Below are 24,266 nucleotides of genomic sequence, written 5' to 3'. Positions count from 1 at the left end.
CGAGAGTGCTTATAGATCTTAAACGCACACACAGAATATTGCATATACCCATGTGTATATATGTACGTACATTTCTCTAAACTTATATCTGTGTAAGTGCAGACCACAGCTTGCTTCACTGTATGCTCACTGCTCTCTTTTAATCCTGCTCAGGTTTACCACCGTGGGGCAGCTCCTCTCGATTTCCCTGCACTCCACCTATGCAAAGAATGCTCGTAACCACTGTTCATGCCAAGACCCAAAGGCCCTGTGAGGCAGCCCTCCCTGTCTTTTGATTAGCAGAGAATAAGAGGGAGGTGTACAGAGAAGGCCATAAATACACTTGTTGCATATTCATGAGTCAGTTCCCAGTGGAGCCTGCAGCAAAGTGTATTTTTGGCTTTCATTTAACTTATCCATCCCTTCACTGTGGACTGCTGCTTCCTGTGTGCCTTGAGGGATTTCATTTCTTGGATTTGTTGGCTTTTTTACTTATACTTGCTCTTTTGTAAAAAATGCCCCATCTTAACACTTGCCATCTATACATTGGTCATTTTGCCACCCAAAGGTGTGGAAAGTGAGTGACACGGAGCAGTACTTCTCTTTCCTGCCCCTTGCCCTTCCTCTTGTAAATGACACGTAGGCAGATAGAGAAACTCGCTTGGACTTGGTTAACTACTTCCTCTTTGAAAAAGCTCCATTTTTGAAACTGTTCTTATTAAGTTAACAGGGTAATAGACCAAGAGAAAACTTAGGGAAAGTGGAGTGTGTGTGTCTCTATCTTTCCGTCTCCCCTCCTGCCCTTCCTCCTTTTCTCTACTTTTTGGTGCACTCTCCCTCTGCTAGAGCTTGCACCCTCTCACTCCCACTTTTTTCCTCTCTCTCTCTCTCTCTCTCTCTCTCTTTCTCTCTTTCTCTCTTTCTGTCTCTTTCTCACATACATACCCCTCTTAGTTCCAGGTGCCTTCCCTCACTGTCTCAGCCACCAACCAAAGACCTCTCTTGAATGGTTCTCAGTTTTACATGTGAAGGCGCCAGAACTTAAGCCAGAGAAGAAGAGTTCCCTCTTTGCAGTAACTTTAACTCCACAGTCTTTTTAACCTTCCAGGACACAGAGCGTTAGCACAGATTTGCTGCAGAATTCACTATTCTCAGATAACTTCTGCAGAAGTCTGCACTTCTAAATTCCTCAGAGTGCTCGCTCCAATAGAGAGGACATTCAGGAAGGAAGCTTTGCTTCTTTTTTGAAAGTCCAAAGGGCAGGTGTATTTGTCCTGTAATTAACATCAAAACGCTGCCAGGGTCCCCAGACCTATCATTGTGGCAGAGCATCACCAGATGTGTAAACCTAAGCCTAAAAGAGCTTCTGCTTCTAAGAACTGCTTGGAACTGTCTGGCTCACAACTTTTCAGTCGCATCTGAGTTTCTGCAAAGAGCTCTTCCCAGCTAGGAAATGTAAAATCCCTGTGGTTGTCACTACACCTTCCCTGTTCTTGGGAATAGGCTTTAGTCTTTCATCCTGTGTTCCTTGGCTGGAGTTCTGGTGACTCTGGGACCAGCCATGATTGGTCCCAGCAGACGATCTTCCCCAGCTTCTAGCCAGCTGCCTTCATCCCCAAAAGCAGCTTAGTGTTGTTGCCCAGCAGCCACATTATGGGACTTCAGGCGGGGCCAATCTGTGCCTGGCATCACAACTTCCAGCAGCTCTTCTTGGCATAGTCTCTCAGAAAGAATTGCAGGTCATAATATCTTGCCCTGTCTCGTGTGAACCAGATTAACGAGTTTAGGTTTTCTATTCCTCCAATTTGCTGTAAGTGGACAATTCTGAAATTTGGTCTACCAAGAACTTCTAAGAACTACACTTACTACCAAGTATTTGTCTTTTCTTGGTGGTTCAAATCCTCTTTGAAGCTGAAGTTGTAGAGAAGCAGTGTGATTTAACACTGCAGGCAGGAGTGCAGCTTCGTGTATCAGCATTTTCCTCATGGAAGTAAAATTCCCTGCAAGGGAATTCGGTCTTAAATTCCCTTTGCTCCAGGACAAAGAGACATGACTTGCCCGTTGGCCTCACGAAGTTCACTGCTGCAACAATGGCAGGCTGGGCAGCCAGGGAGAGTGGTTTCTGAGCCCCCGGATAGAGACCAGTCTGTCCTCCTAGCACCACTTTTCATCACCCAAATCCTGAGTGTGAATGTTGGCAGTGCTCTGCTGACTCTCCTCTGCTGAGCCACGGTTCCTCTCTTGCAGCCAGCCGCCTTGGTCTCTCCATTCCTGCCCGAGGCACTGAGACTTTCATGGTACACTGGAGCGTTAAGAGTCTGAGTTAAGGCTTTTAGTGAACAATTAAATGCAGCATGTGGTATTATTGTATTATCTGAGACTTAATCTTAAGCATGAGGGACTCTAAGGGCATTTTTGTAGCTTTGGTTTCCCATGATGGGGTTTTCTGTGAAATATTTATTGATTCAGCTTCCCCTTGGGAGGAGTTTGGCCAGAAGAAAGTGCTGAACACCAAGGATCCTAAAAGTCCCACAGACCCCTGTTGGTTCTGGCTCTTGGGGACCGAGATAGTGAAGCAGGCTAGCTTTTTCTTCCAAGATGTGCAGCATGGGTCGGGCAGGACTAGGGCTAGGGCGCAGAGTGCTGGCCATCTGCTTTGGGCTCCTGACAGATGCTGGAGTTCTCAGTATTAGATCAGCCATCCCAGGAATTGGCGTGACGGAGTTTGGAGATAGAGTGGAGAATGGCCCACACTTACGGTACAAAGCATTCCAATCATGTCTGACAGTATGGGATAAAATCCTAAGATAAACTGAACAAACGGCTGAGAGCCAGTGAATGTTGAAGGTGTGGCCGTGCTGTTCCTCACATATGTGACCAGATCCTCTGGGAATTTTCTCCAAAGTCCACTTAGGGAACATACTCTCTTTTGTGTATTATGACTTGCCGGGTAGGGATGTTATGGTTTTGCTCATGTTGACTGCTGTTGAAGAGAAACTTTGCAGAGTATGCTACTTTGGAGGTCTCAGAAGGGGAGTGGCAGTCACCACCTCTGGTCATGGGAAGTTTGCCTGTTGGGGTCATACTCAGTCTTCCGTGCCTGCTTGTCTGCCCCGCTCTAGGTTCAGCTGAATGCCGGCCAGCTACAGTACATTCGCTTAGCCCAGCCTGTATCAGGCACCCAAGTCGTGCAGGGACAGATCCAGACACTTGCCACCAATGCTCAACAGGTACGTGCCCCAGAGATGTAGGGCATGGCTAGGGGACTGACTGGAGCGATGGCCCTCTTGCCACCTCACCCTTCAGCAAGAGCTGCACCCTGCACATCTGTTCATCCCAAAGGACAGATGGAGTTTATTGGAGGATTGGATTCAAAGTGTGTCTCTTACTTACGGTCTTACTCTCAAGGGACAAAGAAATGCGAAGGATGGGAAATCTCAAGGACACTTAAAGAGAGCCTGATGTATGTGTGTGCGTGTCTGACCAGAGGAGACGTTCTGACAGTGTGCCTCATCGTCAGGCTGAGTTTTATCTTTAAAACCAAATAGCTATTGTGTTCTGGCACCCTCTGTGCACTTTGGAAAGCTTACGTGGATTTTACTTAGGCACGCCTAGCTAGAGACTGCCCCCTTCATCTCCTCTCACGCCCTATGATACAGAAGACTGTTAGCCATGGGTGCTGAGGGGGCAGCCTCCCTAGGCTTGGGGCTTGATGGGGCACGGGTATCATTTGTAGGGGATGGGGAATGCTGGTCAAGGGGAGGCATTGTTAATGGATTCTTCTGCCTCAGACCCAAAAAAAGCAGCGATCGTTTAAGAGCTGGACAAGTCTGGCCCAGTTGCATTTCTGGTGATGTATCTATTGACAGTGGTGACAGAGCTGAGTTTGTAGAGCAGGTCTCCAAAGATCTCATTTGGGAAAACATGAGGAATGAGCCAAAAAGGCTTCAGAGTTCCATGTAGTTTCTGGGATCGTTAAAGGGCCCATTCCAGACCCATTCCTTGGCTCACGTAAGGGCGTGGGCTTTTCTGTAACTTCCTTGGGGCTAACTGGCATGAAGTTACATCTCCAGACTGGTCACACCGTCAGGTACCCCTCTTAAAAAAAAAAAAAAAATCCTTGCGAGATTCTAACCTGGAATCCAAAAACTTCATGGCATGAGGGTGGAGGAAATAAGAAGGAAGAGTTTTTGGTTCCTCAGAGGTTAGTTTGGGGACCAGAAACTAAAGTCAGAAAGTGGGGAGAGTCAGATTTTCAGATAGGAGAGGGGAGAAGCAAGGCGGGGGGTGGGCACCTGAGCGCAGTTGGATTCTGCATTACAACAGATCATAATTGTGACAGCCTGGCACATAGTAGCTATTTGGTCTGTGTTTGTTGAATGAATAATATGTAAATGGAATGTAAAGGTAAATGAAACTTTCAGCTCATGTGAAAGGGCAATCCTGGGGGCTCACAAGGCACAGTTGACCTCATTTATGAAGAATACATTTGTCTCAGGGTCATTCATTTATTTTGCAGACATTTCTTAAATACTTTCTTTGCACTGGGGGGCTAAAAAGACAAAACTTAGAGCTGCTGCTCTCTAGCCGCTTACAACCTATAGGAGAAGAAAGACCCCAAACAAGAACAACAATAAGAAACCCTCATGAAGCCCTTTCACACCTGCTCCACTCTTGCTGCTGACAGCCTCGTGGGAAAGCCTGCTGGGGTGTTTTCAGCTGTTGTGAGGACACTCAAGTGGACAGTCCTTACCTTACAGCTTGGCTGTGATGGTTCCAGGAGATGGTACATAGAGGACGTACTAGTCAGATGTTCCGTAGATACAGGAATGCACACAAGTATGCTTGTGCCAGGCTATGTCAAGCACCTGACACCAAATGATGCATTTCTACATGTCAGCACATTTCTTTTCAAATGTACTTAAAATCCTCATGTAAGATTGTAAACCCATGTGGTAAATGTTTGCCTCGTTCCACCCGCCTCCACCCCCCACCCCACCCCCTGCTTGGCGGAGAGGGCTGCACGTGGCCTGTCTCGGAAAAAACTTCATAGGTGTGCCACAAGGGCTTCCAGAGCCAAGGCCACCTCCTCGCCAGGGTGTTTCATATTCCAGTCAGATAATCTAGGTGATACGGTTTGGTTTGGAGCCCACCTTCCAAGAATGAAAGGGACCACTCCCCACTCTGCCCAGTGTTTTGCAGTCTGCAGTCACTGGCTAGGGTTTTTGCCTAAGCCATAAATGTTAGGCCCTGCCGTGTTGGCACCTAGGAGCGTGCAGTGAGGGGCAGGCGGGGAGCAGGTGGACATTAAGAGAGCTGGTTGTGGAAGTTGTATATATTACACACTTGGGGGGGACCTCTGTGGTCCTGTGTGGTGTCAACTCTGAGTAGCCATCAGTAGCAGGGGATTGGGGAGGACCCTTGCTCTCCTGCTACTCCCCAAGCACCTGTTCTGTGCCAGGCCTCATTCTGGGCATTTTATGTGCATTGTCTCATGTGGTCTTCACAACCTTCTGGTTGTGGGCTGCTGGAGCGGTGAACCAGACCCTGCAGCTGACCTGCCTCCTCTGTCATCTTGATTCCCGCAGATCACGCAGACAGAAGTGCAGCAAGGACAGCAGCAGTTCAGCCAGTTCACGGATGGACAGGTAGGACACCCAGTCTTGGCCGGGGTCGGGGCTTGAGGGGTAGTCAGGGGCAGCAGGTGAGATCTCTGGATTTGGATGGTTAGGGCAACTGTTCCAGTTCCTGGTAACAAGTGAACAAAACTTGTTAAAGCAAGTACAGTCTTTAATTTGGAGTGCCAGTCCTTTAGGTTTAGACTTGTGGGAGCTGAATGTCATCTCAGACATTATATAGCACCAGTCCCCACTTTATAGATGAGTAAATGGAGTCCTAGAGATCAGAAGTGTCTTGTGTGTGCTCACTCAGCTCTTCATTGCAGCACCAGGACTAGAATGCAGGTCTTCTGTTTCCATCTCTAGGGCTGGTTTTTTTCTAGGCTATGCTGCTTTTCAATAGCACGGATTTGTTGACATGCAGAAAACATGGGATCTCTGGAACTCTCTTGGTGCCCGGAATTCAGTAATTCTAAGCTCCTGTGAGGAAGGAATCTTTCCTTTCCCTCACACTGATGGTCCCAGAGAACTCCGAGTACATGACAGGATGACACACCCAAGCCAGTGCCCTCTGCTGCCCAGAAGGGACAGGAGCCAGGACCCACCTCTGGCCTCGGCCGGCGCACATGCCCGGGCTCGTGTGATGGGTCTTTGCCTGTGGGTTTTTTGGGGGGACACCTGAGAAGTCAAGTGCCCCTCTGGCTCTGTCCTTCCGGAGTGGCTACGTGGGCTACTTCTCAATGCTTCACGGGTCCTGGCTTAGTATTTAAAACCAGGCGCCCTCCTCAGCAGGCCCCAAGGAGGAAGCGCAGGTTCAGCGTGGCCTCAGCCCGAGCCAGATATTCTGAGGAAAGGAGGAGGTGAGAGGGTAATCCTCCTCCCCCGCTAGTGAGGACAACCGAGACTGAGTTGGGGAAGTGCTGGCTTCCACGCTGCTGCTGCTGCTGCTGCTGCTGCTGCTGCTGCTGCTACTGCTACTGCTGCTACAGTAGTGGTTCGGATTGCTTGTGTTGGTCAGAGGAACAGCGTGCAGCAAGCTCGAGGCTCTGAGGCTCTGAGCTCACGGGAGGGGCAGAGCTCAGAGAAGTGCAAGCCACAGGCTGGAGCCGCAGGGGGGCTGGAGCCCAGGGGGGCCGGAGCGCCCTGTGTCCGCTGCTCCTGGCCCCGCAGAGCCCCACATCCCCTCCTCCCTCTGACGCCTTACAGCAGGGGTGGTTGAGGGATCTGGGCCCCAACCAGGGGAGGCCGGAGGGAGCTGCGTGCACCTCTCCCAGGGGTGACCTCCCTCTCCTCTCCACCCCTCACAGCAGCTCTACCAGATCCAGCAAGTTACCATGCCTGCCGGCCAGGACCTCGCCCAGCCCATGTTCATCCAGTCAGCCAACCAGCCCTCCGACGGCCAGGCCCCCCAGGTGACCGGCGACTGAGCGCCTGAGCTGCCAAGACCAAGGACACCCAACACAGATTTTGCCATAGAGCCCCAGGCGGTGGGCACAGCCTCCCTCCCCAGAGGACCGGCGACCTCGGCGCCCCCTGCAGGCTAGGACACTGGTGCACTACGCCCCACGCCTGGGGGCCGAGATTCTCCAACAGAAAGATGCAATATTTTTTATTTCCTTTTTTTCCATTTTTTTCTCCAAGGAATCAATATTTCAGTATGTTAAGCTGTGTGTCCAATGCTATGAAATGAAAATATTAAATAACATATTTATGGCATTTTCTTGAAGAGTGTGGTTGAAGAACTATTTCTTTAGTTTTCCCTTTTTTTTTCTTTTCTTTTTTTCTTTTTCTTTTTTTTTTTTTCTCTTTTTTTTCTTTTTTGATTCTTACCGCCACTTCCGGAGCAAATCTCCTCATGGGGGGGTATGTTTTCTCCTGACTCGGAATAGCTGCTGCCCCCAGGATTTGCCATCTTGTTCTGCCCTCAGATTGAGTTAGGTGACTACGTAGCTTCCTCTTCACTAGTGGTCCTCACCCGTGACCCTGCGCTTGTCCCAGAGCTCTGTGTGTTTGCACCCAGAGGCCATGGAAACATTCCTTGCGTTTGGAAGATGAACTCATTCACCATGGAAAGTGGATGGTTTCATTTCCAAACCCTTCTCTCCCAGGGACCCAAGGAGACTAGAACTTTGTGCATTTGCCTGCCCCCACCCCCATTTTTTAATTTTTAAAATGCATTAAAAATTGTGCTAGTCTCCTCTGCTGCATGGACTTCAAACTGCATGAAATGCAATAAATCTCATTTTAGATAATTTAGAGTTGGTTTCTGTGTCTGGGGGCATTCATGGGGCCACTTTGGGAAGGCTTGAAAATTGCAAAGGTTTGTTTGGCCTCAGGTTGAGTGTCTATGAAGGAGGGGGACCTTTCTGAGGAGAGGACCTCCCAAGCTAAGGGAACTTATGCTACATGTCTGATTCGAGTGGAAGTCTTCAGCTAATTTTGAAGATGAACTAGGTCAGAATTTTTTGCTGCTACTACTTGCCTGCTGCCTTACCCAGACTACCACTGGTGGGCCGGATTTAGCTGTGTCCTGCTGGCTTGCGGGTCAAGAGAGCATCTCTCATGGAAGAAACGTTCTCTGTCCTTCAGACACATCCCTCCACTTCCACCTTGACACAGCCTGGCATTCTGAGCTGCCTTCTACAGCCATGCCCATTACCAGAGGAAGTGGTATCTGCCAGGGAGGGCAGCCCAAGCCCCTTGTCAGCCAGCACGTCAGAAGGGTTCGCTTCCTCAGAACTAAAGCCAGAAGAGTAGAGCATTCCACTTCTTCATTGGCTTTCATTGGCTAGAGAAGCCGGCAGTGAGCCACCTTCCTGACCTTCACCATGCCATCCTTACAACTCAGGCCTGTCGTCATGGGAAGAGCAGGGAACTGAGTGCCAGGAAAAGTAGGTATTAATGTCTTCTCGGATGGTAGGTAATATGCCATAAAACCTTGGGCAACTCCCTTCTCTTTGGACTATCTTACGGGGTGAGATGAGGATAGGGAAGGGGCTTTGATATTAGGCGATTGCAAATCTGACCCTGATACCCTGGTAATTCTCACACCAAATGTCCCCCATTGTGAGCCATGGTAAGTACTTGGACATCCATCATCTACTCCTCAGTCATTTGCCTAGGTATACGTTACTTCATTCCACAAGAAAAATTAAGATGGTTTGCATTGGAAACTTACATAATGAAACAAAATATGACAAATTAGAATTAAGAAGAATATAATTGAGTAGGAAATCAGGATCATAAAAAGCAAGAACACAAATATTCTAGCCATAAAGACCTACTTAGTTTCACATTTGACCCTGGGCTTCCTGGCTGCCAAAGCAAAAAAGAGAGAAGAGAACTGGGTAAGAGATTCATACCAAAGGGAAGAAAAATAAAATTCTCTTGCAAAAGCAAAAAGTTTCTTAGTTTTGAGGTTTTGGATACATGGCGCCCCTCCAGTGACATCTTGGGAGGTGAAACGGGTGGTAATATCACAAGAGATCAGTGGGTCTGCTCCACAGGCTTCTGACTCCCAAATTTAGTGCCACCCCCCCCACCCCACCCTGTATCCAATTGTCTTCATTCTAGCTCTGGACTTTTCTCTGAAGGGGATCATCTGGCCTTTCCCACTGTCCTGTACCAATTCTCGGACATGCAAATCGTCCTGAAAGCACAGCCCCAAGGGGAGAGATGCAAGTTTGGGGACCCTGGCCTCAGAGGAAAGGCAGCAGCTCATCTCTTTCATTTCCTGGCTGACCCCACACATTGAGGCCACTGCATTGCCCCACCTTGCTGCTCGTCAACTCATTCCCGAAAACCCAAGTAGTTGGATTTTCACACCAGGCAGTGGGGCATTTCCCATAGACATCCATTCTTCCTTTGGACATGTTTCGATCAGTTGTGATTGGATTGGGAAGCAGCTTTCCTAGTGAGCACGTTCCCTTTAAATTTCCCCGCCAGCAGGGCCCATCTGGGTGTAAACAAACACTTTAGTGCAGCCCAAGAGAGCCCCTATCTAATCCCCAGCACGATCCCCTTACATCCGGAGCATGCTTTCAACATTTTTCCTAGCACTTGCAGCATCCGTCCTCCCCGTCCTCCCCGCGGTGATCTTCAGGTGACCCTGCAGGGGAGACAAGAAGAGGGATCATGATCCCCGTGTTACAGATGGAGACATGGGAGGCCCAGCAAAGTGCAGTGACTTGCCCAAGGTCACTCCATGGATTGAGGTGGAGTTGAGGCCAAAATATTGGTCTTCTGACCCCCTGTGCATACATAGTGGCTTTCTGGCCAAAGGGTGGTGGCTGTCATGGCGGTGGTGGTCCGGGTGGGTGTGAACACAAGGCATTACTAAATGTGAACTGTCTCCTTTTACTACCTCCCCCACACCATGGGCCCAGTCTTGAGTTTATGTGCAATAAATAGAGCAGTTGGATCTGGTGTGTAGACAGCTGGTGGTTGGGATAGCTCTTGGAGGCTGGTGCCTGGGACTGGAGTCCCCTGGGATCATGAACAGACCACCGGGCCTGCCTCCTTGCTACTCAGTTCTGCAGAGGCCACAAGGGGGCAGCATGCAGCACTTCCCTGAGCCTCAAGGAAGTGTGTGGTCCAACCTTTATCCCAACTTGAGACAATTCTAGAAACTCCAGGAAGTAGGACTGTCCCTTTCTCAGTGGGTCCTAGGCCCTTAACACCCTCCCTGCTAAGACCTTTGATTTTCGAAGGCAGGGGCATCCCTGGGGTGGCTGAGGGCTGGAAGCAGTATCCAAGTATCACATCAGGGTAGGTTGGCAGATTTTATTTTTTCTTTTCTTTCTTTCTTTCTTTTTTTTTTTTTTTAAGATTTTATTTATTCATAAGAGACCCGGAGAGAGAGGCAGAGATGGAGAAGCAGGCTCCGTGCAGGGAGCCCGATGTGAGACTTGACCCCAGGACTCTGGGATCACACCCTGGGCCAAAGGCAGATGCTCAATCACTGAGCCACCCGGGCATCCCTGATTTTATTTTCTAAGTAATCTTTACACCCAACATGGGACACGGACTTATGACCCTGAGATCAAGAGTCACGTGCTTTGCTAACTGAGCCGGCCAGGCACCCTGGTTCTCAAATTTTATAAGGACTTCACGGCAGCCCAAATTCTATCAAGGCCCCAGGTTTGTGTCTTTCCACTCTCCTCTCCACAGTCATTCAGCAAGTATTTATTTGGCACTTCCTGCGTGTCAGAAATTGTTTTGGATGTCGAAAAAACAGTTGAAAATTAGCCAGGTGAGGTTTGTGCTCTGGTGGAGCTTATGTTGGGTTGGGAGCTAGGGGCAAGGGTAGATGGGAGTGAGAGAGAGACAAGAAACCCAGGACCAGTTAGGCTCTGAAGAAACCCCCTATCACTCTGTTAGAATTTTCTGGATTTAGCGATCTTCCTCACAGATGGTCCTCCTCCAGGTCAGAGTCCCATCTGCACGTCCAGAGCCCAACACAGGGCCTGGCAGCTGGGGAGAGCAGTGACTGATGAAGAGTGAGTGAACATAAACCCTTCCCTCAGGACAGGGCCTCCACACCTGTGCACATTCCCACCGCTACTTGTTTGCTCTCGCTATTGTTTTTTTCCTAACAATTTTTTTTTTTTAATTGGGCACTAGTAATATGCTAGGCAGGGGTATCAGATGGAGATTATTCTTTTAAGAAATTTCTGTGTAGGAGAGGCGCCTGGGTGGCACAGTTGGTTAAACACCCAGCCCTTGGTTTCAGTTCAAGCCGTGATCTCGGGGTCATGAGATCGAGCCCCGCGTCAGGTTCTGGGCTTAGCATGGAGTCTGCTTGAGATTCTCTCTCCTTCTACCTCTGTACCTCCCACTCCCACCTGGCTCATGCTCTCTCTAAAATAAATAAAACTTAACAAAAAAAAGGCGGAGGGGAGGACACCTGGGTGGCTCAGTGGTCGAGCATCTGCCTTCGGCCTGGGTCGTGATCCTGGTGTCCTGGGATCGAGTCCCACATCGGGCTCCCTGCGTGGAGCCTGCTTCTCCCTCTGCCTGTGTCTCTGCTTCTCTCTCTGTGTCTTTAATGAATAAATAAATAAAATCTTTTAAAAATAATAATAACATAAATTTCCGTGTAGGAAAACATATTTAAGCTTGATACCTGATGGATGATCTCATTTCATCTTCACCTCCTCATAAGGTAGGTATTCTCATTTCCTAAGTGAGAAACTGAGGCTCAAAGAGGTTAAGAAAGTACCCAAGGGCACCAGCTGGTTGAATGGAGCCAGGAGCTTCAAGAAGCTTCCTCTCCAGCCAGCTCAGCCCTACTGGTCTCTTCCCCTGGGCCCATGATTCTTTCCTAGAGAGAGTAAGAGCCCCTGCACGCCCCTCCCCAGGAAGGGACCTAGCTCCCGTCCCACTGCCCCAGCCATCCACAGGCCTCGGTAAGGTGGCGTCAGGCCTCCCAGGAGGAGGGGACACTAGAGCAGAGAGCAAGTTCCTGGTCACAGGAGCACTTTGGGTGTGGCCTCCCCCAGGCCCCCGAGCCAGGCTGGCAGTGTTACTCCATGGCTTGGGTGCTGGCCATCCTCAGGGCCCAGGAGGAGGGGATGGGAGGACAGCAAAGCTGGCGCCCAGGAGGCGAGCACCCAGCTGGGCCAGGCTGAGCTGGGTTCCTCTACCGGGCTGGTGCTGAGAAGCAGTCCCCAGTAGCCTGCCCCCCCACCCCACCTCTGCAGCCTGGAGCCCCATCACCTCTCCAGCTCCCCAAAGCTCCCCCAAGCCCCCGTGCCTGTCCCTTTTGAGTGAAGTTCTGAGACAGAAGCTTTCTAAGATCTCGTATGTGTCAAAATGTCTTTAGGTTGCCCTTTATTTAAATGATGGTTTGGCGACGTGTGGATTCTAGGTTCACGACTATTTGCCCTCAGCACTCTGAAGATTCTATCCCATTGTCTTTTGGCATCTGTTGTTGCTGATGAGGTGCTTACTGTCGATTCAATTATTGGACCTTTGTAGACAAGCTATCTTTTCTCTCTGGTGGCTTTTAGAATTTCCTTTTTATTCTTGATATTCAACACTTTGGCCAAAAAGTGTCTAGATGTAGTTTTGTTTTGCTTTCAAGTTTCTCTTACTCGGCAGTCTGGGCCTTTTCAATCTAGAAACTCATGTTCCTATTTCTGGAAAGATCTTAGTCACTCTTTGCTGTATCTTTTTCTGAAACTAATATATGCTGGGGTTTCTCATTCAATCTTTGATGTCTCTTTTCTTTCGTATGTGTAATCTCTTCATCATTCTTTGCTTTGTTCTGGAGGATTTCCCTAGTTCTAGTTCCTAATTCACTAATTCTCTCTTCAGCCGCATTTACTCTACTAACCCATCTATTTTTTTTTTTTTTTGTTAACGTGACTTTAGTTTTCTTTTCTAGAATTTCTAGATAGTTTTGTTCATATCTGCTACATGGTTTCATATCTTTCTGTTCTTGTTTTATAGATGCTATGCCTTCCTTGATCTTTTTGAAGATTTTAACCATATCAAACTTCCTTTGTTCTGTTATCTCTACGTCTTTAAATACGAATTCTCCCATGAGAGAGTTGCCTCTCTCTCACGATATTGTACTTACATTTTTTCTTATATGTTGTGAGGTTTATCCTTGTGAGAGTTATTTTCAGCACATTTTTGTGACCGTACCTTCAGTGTAGAGGCCACCCTAAGGGATGGTTTCTCAGTTAAATCTGCCGAAGCTCAGTTAAATCTGTGGATGTGCACCAGCCCCAAACTAGTTCTTTTATTAGTGTCTTGGCTGAGATTTTTCTACCCAAAGCTGAGACCAGGAGGCTCGCAGGCAGAGATAGTTTAGCCGTGCTTATGATAGCACTTTCCCAGAGCATCAGGCAGGGAGCCTACTGTAGCCCCTGCCACTGCTGGGGTTTGCAGCTGTACCTTCCATCCTGCTGAATGCCTCCTCAGAGTTACAGCTTCCACTCCTACTCACCACCAGAATTCCCTCTCATTTCTGGCCCCGAGGGAGTTCTCAATCTTGCTTCTGAGTTTGGATATGTATTTTTAAAAAGTTATCCAGTGTTTATCTTGTATATATCGAATATTTCAGGGAAGAGAGACTTTAGTATGACTTCAATCATGTTCGACCTGGAAGTCCCACCCCCTGGGCCTCCCACCCCCATCATTGAGCCTCCCTGCTCCCTTCTGAGCCTCCATTCTCCTCCCTGGACCCCTATGCCCCTTACCAAGTCTTACTGCTGCTCTGAACCCCCTTCTGTGCCACTCAATCTGCAATCCCTCCTGCCAACATCACCTCCTTCTCTGCGTCCAAGCTTCCTGCAGCAGGGGAGCATGGCGCGGGGAGGCTTTCTTCCACTACACTCTCAGCAACTCAGAAATGTCCTTCCTCCTCATTTTCTGACCAACTCCACTGCCCCAGATGTACTCCCTGAGAACGCGGAGCCTACCAGCGCACCTGCAGTAGCGGTGGTGCCTTCTACATGGTCTTCCTGGAGTTGGGGGTCAAGGAGGAAGAATCCCGAAGGCAAAGGAGGAGAAGGCAAAGGAGGAGCCGCAAGAGAAGGGATGGTTTTGACTTGCAATTCCACACCTCGTTCTCTCCCGGTGTCTCCTCTTTGTGGGCCCCCCTCCAACCCTGAGGATCAATGAGGGTTCACTTTCGCTGAGCTCAGCGACACCGCTTCTGTGGCTCACTGGTCCAGAAGCCCTGCTTGGTGTGGGCTGGGGACAGCTCAGTGGCACTGGGCGATCTGTGGGGAGAGAGGCCTCTCTGGTACCTCCCACCTGCCGGGTGGGCCTAGGCCCCTCATGCTCTCTGGCCTCACTGGGAAAATTAGCAGGCCTGATGCTTCTCTTGCACTTCCTGCTCCTGCTCACAGTGGAGTGGAGCCCTAGAGGTCAATAGGTCAATCAGGCATTGACGCCATCACCCCATGAGCACCTGCACTCCAAACCCCTCCTCCTAGGAAGCCTCCCCAGATTGAGAAGAGCTGCCTTGGGGACCTCTCACAGCAGCTCCCCTGTCCACCCGCACACCTGCCCGAAGAGCAGTAAGGTGAAGGCTTCATGTGTACAGCTCCCTGCACGATCATGACCTTTCCATGCATCCAGTCTTCCTGATAGCCGGGGAAGGTGAGGCAGAGGAATGACTTGCCCAAGGTCACCAGCTAGTCCAGGAAGAGCCGGAAGCCCAGCCATGACTCATAGTTCCGTGCTCTCTCTGCCCCGGGCACTGCCAGCCTCCCTCTGAGCCCACCCCTCCTGCACCCACTCCAGCAGAGCCCCGGCCTCTGTAGCATGCCCGGGGCTAAGGCCTTGGCCAGACTCTTTCCTATCAGGCCAAACTGGACCCTCCAGCTTAGCATTCAAGGCCCCTGGAGTCCCCCTTGCCAAGCTGACCTTCCTCCCCTCCCTACACCCCACCTACACAAAGACATACACTCAGACACGCGGACGCACACACTACAGCACAGGGGTGGAGAGCTAGATTAGGCGAGTCTCACCACTGAGCCTCACTCTTCTTGTCTGTAAAATGGGGGTGTAAGCAGCATCACAGAGTCGTTGGGGTGCTGAAATAAGACAATGCAGATAAAGCACCGTGCCCAAGGCTTAGCATGTAGCCTGGACCTCAGCCCGGGGGGCCACAGGCATTACTGACTGCACTTCTCTGCACCTCCTCGAGCCCTCCATACCCCTGTCCCCTTCTTGGGACATCACCAGTGGAGACTCTTCCCTTGTCTGACCTCTAGCAGCCCTGAGAGCTGTAAGAAAACCCAGAGGGCTTCTGGGATGTGGAGAAGGAAGAGGAGGAGATCCGGTGGGTGGAAACTTGACCCCCCCTCCCGGCCCCAATTCAAGCAGAGCACCTGTGTTAATATTTTTTACACGTTGGGCGCTGCTTCCCGATGCCATTGTTAATAATTAAGTCTGAAGACCCCTGATTAAAACCCCCTTCCTGCTCCAAGAAAGGAATCTGCACCTTTGGATGACCTGAGGTCACACTGGTGGCTGTTACAGTCAATGGCAGGCTTGAGTCTGGTCCCGGGACCCAGGTCCCAGCCACTTGCAGGCCTGGGAGTCCCCACCGCTGGCAGGAGACAGTTGGAGAGGACAGGACTGGCCATCTCCAGTTGCCCTCAGCCCGCAGCATCCATCCCAGCATCCCCCCTGCACAGTAGGTAGGTGCCAGCCAGCAGAGAGGACAGCTCATACACAGTTCCGGGGTTACCCCCAGGCTGTGTATCCTTCAGTGATTCCCTGTACCTCTCTGGGCCTCAGCTTCCACACATGCTAATGGCTGCTCTCTGTCCTGGGTGGGGCAGGGCCTGGCACAGAGTGGGGGCCCTGCGAGCTGGAGCTCTCCCTCCCTCCCCTTCCTCTCAATCAATACCTGCTCCACTGATGGATGGTGGTCACGGTGACGGATGATGGGAGATCCTGGAGCCCTGCCCCCTTTTTCTCCTGCAGATGGGGAATCGGAAGCCCAGAGTGGGGAAGGCACCTGTCCAGGTGGCCCAGTGAGTCTGAGCAGAGTGGAGACATCCTGGCAGTGTGACCAGGGAGAGATTCAGGGCCTGGGGGTGGGCAAGAAGCTCAGGAGGGTGGGGTAGAGGGAACAGGTGGGAGAGAGGGTGCCAGGGAGGAGGGCGGGAAACCACAGCCCCCACCCCTGCAGCAGGGAGGAGGAATGACAGAGCCTGAGACAGCTGTTTGCTCAGAAAAGTGTCTTAGTCACTAAAGGCCGCAGTGGGGCAAGTCCAGCCTCCCAGTCATGTCCTGGGAATCCGGATGGGGGCAGGAAGGCCGCCGGGTGACCCTTGGAGTGGCCACCTGTCCGCTCTGAACCGGACTTTCTCCTCTGCTTCCCCCGGTCCCTGCGTGTGTGCGCGTGTGCACACAAATAAACTGCCTGTGGCCTCTAGGACCACCGTCTCCATTCCCCTCACCTCTCCAGAAGAGTTCCCTGTCTTTCTGCTTTAAAAAGGAGTGAGCCTGTCCCTCTGCTCATTCCACTCACACACCTGCAGCAGAAACCGGCCTCCGTGTCCTCTGAAAGTCCTTCCTTAGATCTAACTTCCATCCCCCCACCCCACCCCGAGCTGCAACCATGGTCTCCTTCCTCGTCCTGCTGCCTGTGAGGGGGGTGAGCTGGAGCTGGAGCTGGGAGAGGTGACGAGGGGCCCTCTCCTGGCAGTGAGGGCTCCTCACCAAGAAAGGAAGAGACTTTTTCAGTCCCCCAAATGGGAAGAGAAGTGTGGGGTCCAGAGGTGACGCTAAGCTTAAGGATCAGATTTCCAAGAACAGACCCAGCTTCAGGTATTCTGTGTGATGCTAAGAGCAACCTGCGTTCAAGTGGAGTTTCTGCCACTGAAGAGCCTCAAAAAGACCCCCCGAATCCCTTACAATTGATTTTCTTTCCATCTACCCTTCAAGTCCCCAGGCCTTAGTCCCAGCCTCCAGGAGGCCTTGACTGGTGAAGCCATGGAGGCCGGAGGGCGGTGCCCCAGCTCTAGGGGCTGCTGGCTTTTGCCCACAGGGAGAGGAGGGGGTAACCCAGTCCCGCATCTGCAGCAGGTTCCGCCTCCCAGCCCCGACCTCCCGGGGGCCCGGAAACCTTCCCCAGCTACCGGTGAGGTCCGGGCATAACCTGCCCAGAGGCCCCGGGCTGGCGCCGGGAGCAGCAGGGAGGATTCAGGTCAGACCCCAGAAGGCACCCCTTGTTATGCCGAGACGAGGGCCCCTGTCGGGGTAGGGGTGTGGGCCAGCTGCCTGGCTGAGCTCGGGGAGCCCCCGGGGCCCTGCAGCCCCCGCCCCGCCGCCCGCCCTCCCCCTCCCCCCTCCCCCGCGGGCGCCCGGCGGATCAATGCCGCCTTTGCTGACAGCTGAGAATCGAGCTCGCCTTCCCGCCCCCCGCCCCGCCCCGCCCCCCCGCTCGGCTCGGTCCCCCGAGAGTCGCCCGGAGGGACGGGAAGAGTCGGCTGCCGAAGCCTTGGCCCCGGGGCCGGGCCTGCGCAGCGAGCGGCCGGTGTGGCCCCAGCTGCCGTCCGGGGAAGAGGGAGGGGGCATCGGGGAACCCAGAGCGCCTCTGCGCGCGGGCCGGCGGGCCGAAGGGAACGAGAGGGCTGCCCCCTACTGCTGGCGAGAGGAGGTCAGGCGCCCAGAACTTTCCAGCTGCAGAGGCAGTGCGTGGGAAAGCGTCTCCCGTTCTGCGGTGGGATCGGGCGGGGGCCCCTGGGAGACGGTTGTGCAGCCCGCCGCGCGGGTTCGGAGCTCACCTCCGCGCACCACGTGCCCCGACCCCGACCCCGACCCCGACCCCGACCCCACCCCGACCCCGGAGGCGGGGGAGCCGGTCCCCCTGGGTTGGCGGGGAGCAGGCCGCTGGTTCCGGGGACGCCCTTCTTCGGGGTGGGGTGGCCACCCTGGGGGCTCCGCCCCCAGCGTGGAGGGGGGAAGCTCGGACGTGGGGGTGCGTGGGAGGAAGAGCGCTCACGCCCGGGGGCCACCGTGCGACACGCCGTGACACGGCTGGGCGGCGCCTGGCCACAGGCCTTCCAGGTAGGAGCGGCTCACCGAGCCACACGCGGCGCCCGCACAGGTACACGCGCGCCCGGCGCACTCTGGACACCGCCCGACGGGGCACACCTCGTGCCTCCCACCGCCACCACCGCCTAGCGGGGCCTGGACGGCGCACACGCACCTTCACACCTACGCACACGGCGCCCACGCCACACACCTGCACGCACCGCCATCCCGTCGCCGCGCACCCACGGCCGCACACTCGGGGCGCGCGCCTCGGCGGCCGCTCACACCTGAGCCCCACGGCCCCGAGGCCCGGCCGCGGCCGCGGCTCCCCCCCCCGCGCCGCGCGTCCCGCCCCCGCCCGCCGCCCGCCGCCCCCGCAGCCGCGCACGCCCCTGCACGCGGCCAGCCCCCGGGGGCCGCCGCCGCCACGCGGTCGGGTCCCGGCACCGACTGGGCGGCCCGCGCGCCCGGGGGACCAGCCCCGCCGCCGGCCCCGCGCGCCCCCCTCCGCCGCGCCCGCCCGCCCGCCCGCTCCCTCCCGATTTGGGAAGGCGGCCGCGGGGCGGGCGGGGGCGGCGGGGGAGGGGCGGGGCGGGGGAGGATGACATGTGAGCGGCGCGCCTGAGGCAGGTGGAAAGGCGAGCGGCATGGAGCGCGTAATAAGAGAGTTGGAGTCGGAAAGAGCCGCCCCAGTCGCCGGGGAAGCGGGCGGTCAGCGCGGGCTCCGGCGGCCCCCAGGCTCCGCGCGCCCGCCCCCGGCCCCCGCGCCGCCCCGCCGCGGCCCCTAGCCCCCGCCGCCCGCGCCCGCCCCGGGCCGCCCCCGCCGGGCCCGGGTCCGAGCCATGCGCCGCTGAGCGCCCCGCGCGCCCCCGCCCCCGCCCCCGCCCCGGACCGCAGCCGCGCCCCGGGCCCCCCCGCCCCACCCCCGCCCGGCGCCGCCCATGGCCGAGGCCCCCCCGCGCCGCCTCGGCCTGGCCCCCCCGCCCGGGGACGCCCCCCGCGCCGAGCTGGTGGCGCTCACGGCCGTGCAGAGCGAGCGGGGCGAGGCGGGCGGGGGCGGCTCCCCGCGCCGCCTGGGCCTCCTGGGCAGCCCCCTGCCGCCGGGCGCGCCCCTCCCTGGGCCGGGCTCGGGCTCGGGCTCCGCCTGCGGCCAGCGCTCCTCGGCCGCGCACAAGCGCTACCGCCGCCTGCAGAACTGGGTGTACAACGTGCTGGAGCGACCCCGCGGCTGGGCCTTCGTCTACCACGTCTTCATGTGAGTTTGCGACCCCGCGGCCCTGGCCGCGCCCCCGGGGCCCGCCCCGGCTCCGCCCCCGGCCCCCCATGCCCACGGCCGGCCGACCCTCCTCCCTCCCGGCACCCCCAGCCCCGGGCCTGAGCCCGGTTTCCGATCCCCCAGCCTGACCTTAACCCCGGTGCCCGGGGCCTGACCCCTGCTTGACCTCGCCTCTGACCTCCCCACCTCGGCTGTTTGCACCCCGCCCTCCGCCCCGGCTCCTCTGTGGCAGGTGCCCCCCCACCGCATCCAGCCTCTTGGTACCCCCTCCCCTCTGCAGTCCGGAGCCACCACAGTGGGGTCCCCTTTCCTCTTCCCTGCCTCCGTCTCCTGCGCCTCACACACAAAGGGGACCCACTGGCCCCCCCCCGCACACTTTCTGTTACGTTCTCCCCAACTTTGTCGGGGCAGCGGGCTCCCACCTGGGCTCCCCCGGGAGCTCTACAGGGTCGGCCCCCATCCGGGTCCGGGGTGGGCCCCCCACCGTGGCCGTCCCGGGGTCGCGGTGAGCCGCCTGAGCCCCGACACCCGTGTGTGCTGTAGGACTGTCTTCACCCAGCCACCCCTGCACCCGCCACCCGCGGGGCCGCCCTGCCGCCCGGAGGCTGGGCCGCTGGCTGCTGCGCCAGGCCTGGCTCCGGGCACCCTGGGGAAAAAGAAAGAGGAGAGGAGTTGGTTTGGAAACACTGACGCCGCCGGCCCCCTCCTCCCCCTCGCCCCGCTCCTACAACTTTCAAAAACACTGACCCCTCTTGGATGTAAAGAGTGAATTTTGGCAGCCTAGAGCCTGGTCTTGGGGGACGGCCTGGCCCGGCCGGGAACATGAGAGGCCCCGCGGATATCAGTTGAAGGGCTGGGCCTGGCGCTGGGACGCCCAGAGGTGCCCGAGAAAGACCTCCGGTCCCTGGACAATGGACCGACCTTAATCCCTTTCTCGCCGCCCTCGGGGCCCTGTGGTCCAGGGGTCTCCTGGGTGGACCCCTTGCCCGTCCACCTGTCAGTTTTTCTGCCTTGCCCGGCTGTCCTTCTGCCAGGGTTTCCACCTGTGTGCGAGTCGGCCTGTCTGTTAGTCTCTCCACCTAACTGTCCAGCAGTCCTTCTGCTTGTCTGTCTCCGTCCCTCTGTGGGACAGGCATCCCTCGTGTGTGCCTGTCTGTCGGGCTGTCCATCTGCCTGTCCGTCGGACCGTCTCACTCTTCTGCTTGTCTGTGTCTGCCTGTCTTTGCTGTGTCTTCCTGCCTGCCTCTGCCCCATCCTAACTGGGCCCACAGAATTCCAGAGGCAAAGGGGAGGAAAATGCTGGCCAAAGAGCGGCCCTCCGGGCCCCCGGGGCCACAGGGGAGGCGGAGGAAGGGAACTCTCTCAGCCCGTATGCTCCGGGTGGCAGCCTTGACTTTGTGCAGAGACTCCAGCCGGGCTAGGTCGGGGCAGAGTTGAGTTTGTCAGGACACGGGGTCAGACTCAGCGTCGGGGTCAGCTGTTAGGAGAGGCCCAAGCCCCCGTGCCCATCGGGAGGGTCCGGGATGCGTACTTGTGGCTGCAGAGAGGACTGTCGGAGTGATGACAGCACAAGGGACGGCGGGGTCAGGTGAGAGCAGCAGAGGACTGCTAATTAAGTGGCCGCGTTGCCCACATGCAGCCTGGGGTGCCCAAGGAGGCTGAGACCCTCCAGAGAGCGGCTGTGTCGTCCGTGGGCTCCTCTCGGGAGATGACTGTCCCCTGGAAGCCAGTAGGCCTCTGAGGCAGGGGTCTTTCGTCCTGAGGCCTGGCCTGTCAGGCCCCGTGGGAGTCACTGGAGGTGAAGGACCCGCCTCATGAGGCCTGGACAGCCACTGTCTTCACCTCCTCTGGAAGGGCCTCTCCTTCCTCTCCAGGAGCTAAATCTGCTGGCACCTTTGCCCCACATCCTGCCCTTTCCGGATGCCAGGAATGCCCTGGCCGGGGGCATGCTCGCTCTGTCCACTTGTCCCCGGGAGCCCAGGGATGAGGCGTCTCCGGAGCTCTTGGGGAGGAAATGTGGTGCAAAACGTCCAGACGGTTGGGGACCTCAGGGACTTGATGGTCTATGTTAGAGATCAAACGGAGTGAGGGGTCGGGAGCCCCACGCCTCGGGTGCTGTGTGATCTTGGCTTGATCTCCGGGCCTCTCTGAACTTTTAGGTGTCTATGCCGTCAGAGTGGGCGGAAACCCCAACCCTGTGGGCCTCCCTCTTGGATGAGGTAATAGGTGGGAAAGAGCTTGGTTTGCCGCAAGGGCCTGTCCGAGTGTGAAAGATGGGGGTTATTCCCGGGGCTGGCGGAGGGGGCCAGACGGGAGGCCTCTGCTGTTCTCGAGGCGCTCCAAATGTGGGGTTTCTCAGTCACTCACTGTAGGGTCTTGGCTGCTCTTGCCAGGAAGTGCTTCCTGCTGTTGGACTTCTGGCCGTCGGGCTGCACTTTTGGCCAGATCCTTTCTGGCTCCACGAGGGCGCGCAGAGGCGGTTCAAGTGCAGGGGTCCCCCATGCGCACCGTCAGCTAACACCCCCTTCCCAGAGTCTCGGACCCTCGCAGGAGGGGCCCAGTGAAAAAACCTGGGAAAGAAGGGCTCTGGAAGGAGGGAACTGGGGAGAGCCGACCGCCCTCACACCTGCCACTGAGGGCCCCACGGAACCTGCCCCTTTTCTGGCACCGAGGTGTGGGACACAGCCTGGCACGCGACCCCGGTTCCGTCCCCCCTCCTCCCGCCCAGCACAGCTGTGGCCTCTGGAAAGTGGGAGCCACTGACTCCTGATTTCTCCTTACCGAGGTCCAAAATGAGGGACGGCAGGCCCCTCCCCCAGCTCTCTAGGCCCCTGGCCCTGTCGTCACCAAACCCCAATCCCTCCCCGGCGTCCCAGTCTTTGATTAAGCCCGCACCCCTTTACAGGCCCTGCTCTCTGAATTGTGAGAAACACCACACCGCTGGCCATCCCGCTTTCAGGGTCGTGGGGGGTGAGGGTGCTCACCTCCTCACTGCACCCTCTCAAAGGCCACCCCTGCCTCCCTTTTGAAGTCAGAGGGCTGCAAGGGGCCCATACAGGGCGAGGCCCCATCACCCCCCATTTCCCTGCGCCGCTGGGAGACTGTGGCTGCTCCCAGCCCCCAGCTGCCCAGCACTTTCTCTATGTGAAGGTTTACACTCTGTAAACATCCTCCTCAGCCTTGTCCCTGGGGTCAGAAGCTGTGGGAATGGGGAGGGGAGGAGGTGGCGGCAGTCCTGGGGCCCTCAGACTCCTAAGCCTGGAGTGTCCCGAGCTCCCACCCTGAGCATCTGAGAAAGATCACTGCCTGGGTTGGAAATAAGCCCAGCCAAGGGGGCCCAGAGCCCTCAGGCGACCCCGCTAGATGGGTCCTCACATCTTGACAGCCCATTTTGCTTATAAGAAAACTGAGGCTTTGGGGACCGAAGTCACACAGTGAATCAGAAGCAGATGCGGAAGCAGACCCCAAGACTCCTGACTCCCTATCTAGGGCCACCCCCCCACGCACCCCCCCCCCCCGCCCCTGCTCCCAGCGGCCTGGGTGGCCTCTTGCAGTCTGGATGGAAATTTCTGATGGCCCGCGGAGCATCAGTTGTGCCCCGGCACCGTGCTCCGTAAACCACCTCGAGAGGCAGGTGCTCTTATCCTCCTCACTTGCTAGATGGGTAGACTGAGGCTCAGGAGAGGTGTTGGAGGGGCCTCCTCAGGGCGAGGTCTGACTCAGCGCTGTCTCTCTCCTGCGTCTTGGCTTCAGCCAGCACCCCAGGAGCGGCGCTCCCGTGCCATTGGTTTCTCTGTCCCCCGGCACCTGGCACCCAGCACCCAGCACCCGGCACCCAGGGATGAGCGTGTGTGAGATTGGCCGGAAGCTGCCCAGCCTCACCCGAGGCGGTCACGCTTCTGCCGTACGCGGCTTTGCACACCCACACGTCCCCGCTGCACGCTTGGCTGTCTGTCTCGTGCACCCGCTCGCTACAACTTTGACGCACACGGCCTCGGGTGTCACAGGCGCGCCTGCAGCAGGCATCCAGCGGCAGCAAAGCTAATACAGAGCCGCCCCCGGCTCTTGCTTTTCTCTGACGTCACAGACACACACCTGGGCCTGCAGCTTCCCCCTGCCTGAACCCCCAGGACGGAAGGGAGTTGACCCCATTCCCTGAGTTTCTTGCCTTCACCCGTCCACACCAGCAGGCTACCCCAAGGTCTACGTTGACCTGTGCGTCCACCTGGGTGGGCAGCCCCAGGGCCGCGTGGGAGCGGGGTGGCTGGCCTCCAGAATTTGCCTGGCCTTTGCTTACCCTGTGGGGTGCTGCTGGGTACACTGAGGCACGGAAGGAGGCAGATGATACCTGTCCGGGGTCACACCTGGCAGATGGGTGGTGCAGCAGTGCGGGGAACCCAGGCCTCTGCCTCCCGGATCAGGACTTTGGGTAACACTGTTCTGGCCTCCGCTGATGGTGAAGGCTGATGCCCCGAGAACTTGGCCTTATGATGGCAAAAGTCTTGGGAGTGTGACCCAGATTTTTCACGCTGCTGTCTTTTTCAGTTCTCATTCGTTTGTTTGGTCTTTGCGAGGAGGGGGCGAATGGAGAGACCGTCCCGCCAGGCGCCCACCCCTTCTAGGCCTCTCCTGGCCCTCCGGCCCCCGTGCGCCTTTCTGCCCGAGTTCTCCTTTGGGGTTACAGCAGCAGGTTAGATCTCCCGTCGCTGCCCCACCCCAACTCCGTGCTCCGGTCATTGCCTCCGTGGAGGAAGCCCACCCGGTGTCTGACGATAGTCCCATTGCTGCGGGAGCCCAGGTTCTCCGAACCTTGGGGCCAGAAGTGTTTCAAGAAGTGATTATTCTTGGGCTGATGGCAGCACTTTGAGTGGGTGATTAATTTAAGT

General features: G+C 55.9%; 2 protein-coding genes across 11 annotated transcripts in view; both read left to right on the top strand.

Annotated features, from left to right (window-relative positions):
* Nucleotides 1-7,849, top strand: part of NFYC (nuclear transcription factor Y subunit gamma) — a 67,432-nt gene extending 59,583 nt beyond the window's left edge. For all 3 annotated transcript variants that reach the window (XM_077844532.1, XM_077844533.1, XM_077844531.1), the window contains 3 exons: nt 3,102-3,209; nt 5,568-5,627; nt 6,905-7,849. In XM_077844532.1, coding sequence (XP_077700658.1) covers nt 3,102-3,209; nt 5,568-5,627; nt 6,905-7,024 — 288 coding nt within the window. In that variant the 3' untranslated portion in view covers nt 7,025-7,849. The remainder of the gene's footprint in view (nt 1-3,101; nt 3,210-5,567; nt 5,628-6,904) is intronic.
* Nucleotides 7,850-18,027: 10,178 nt separating this feature from the next.
* Nucleotides 18,028-24,266, top strand: part of KCNQ4 (potassium voltage-gated channel subfamily Q member 4) — a 52,254-nt gene continuing 46,015 nt past the window's right edge. For 7 of the 8 annotated variants that reach the window (XM_077844528.1, XM_077844525.1, XM_077844523.1 and 4 more), the window contains exon 1: nt 19,039-19,359. In XM_077844528.1, the coding sequence (XP_077700654.1) occupies nt 19,046-19,359 (314 nt within the window). In that variant the 5' untranslated portion in view covers nt 19,039-19,045. Of the gene's footprint in view, nt 18,138-19,038; nt 19,360-24,266 lie in introns of those variants that run through there. The other variant, XM_077844530.1, reaches the window with a different exon arrangement.

Source organism: Canis aureus, chromosome 13 (assembly GCF_053574225.1).
Source record: "Canis aureus isolate CA01 chromosome 13, VMU_Caureus_v.1.0, whole genome shotgun sequence".
In the NCBI taxonomy this organism is placed as follows: Eukaryota; Metazoa; Chordata; class Mammalia; order Carnivora; family Canidae; genus Canis; species Canis aureus.
This window is presented reverse-complemented; position numbering and strand designations above follow the sequence as displayed.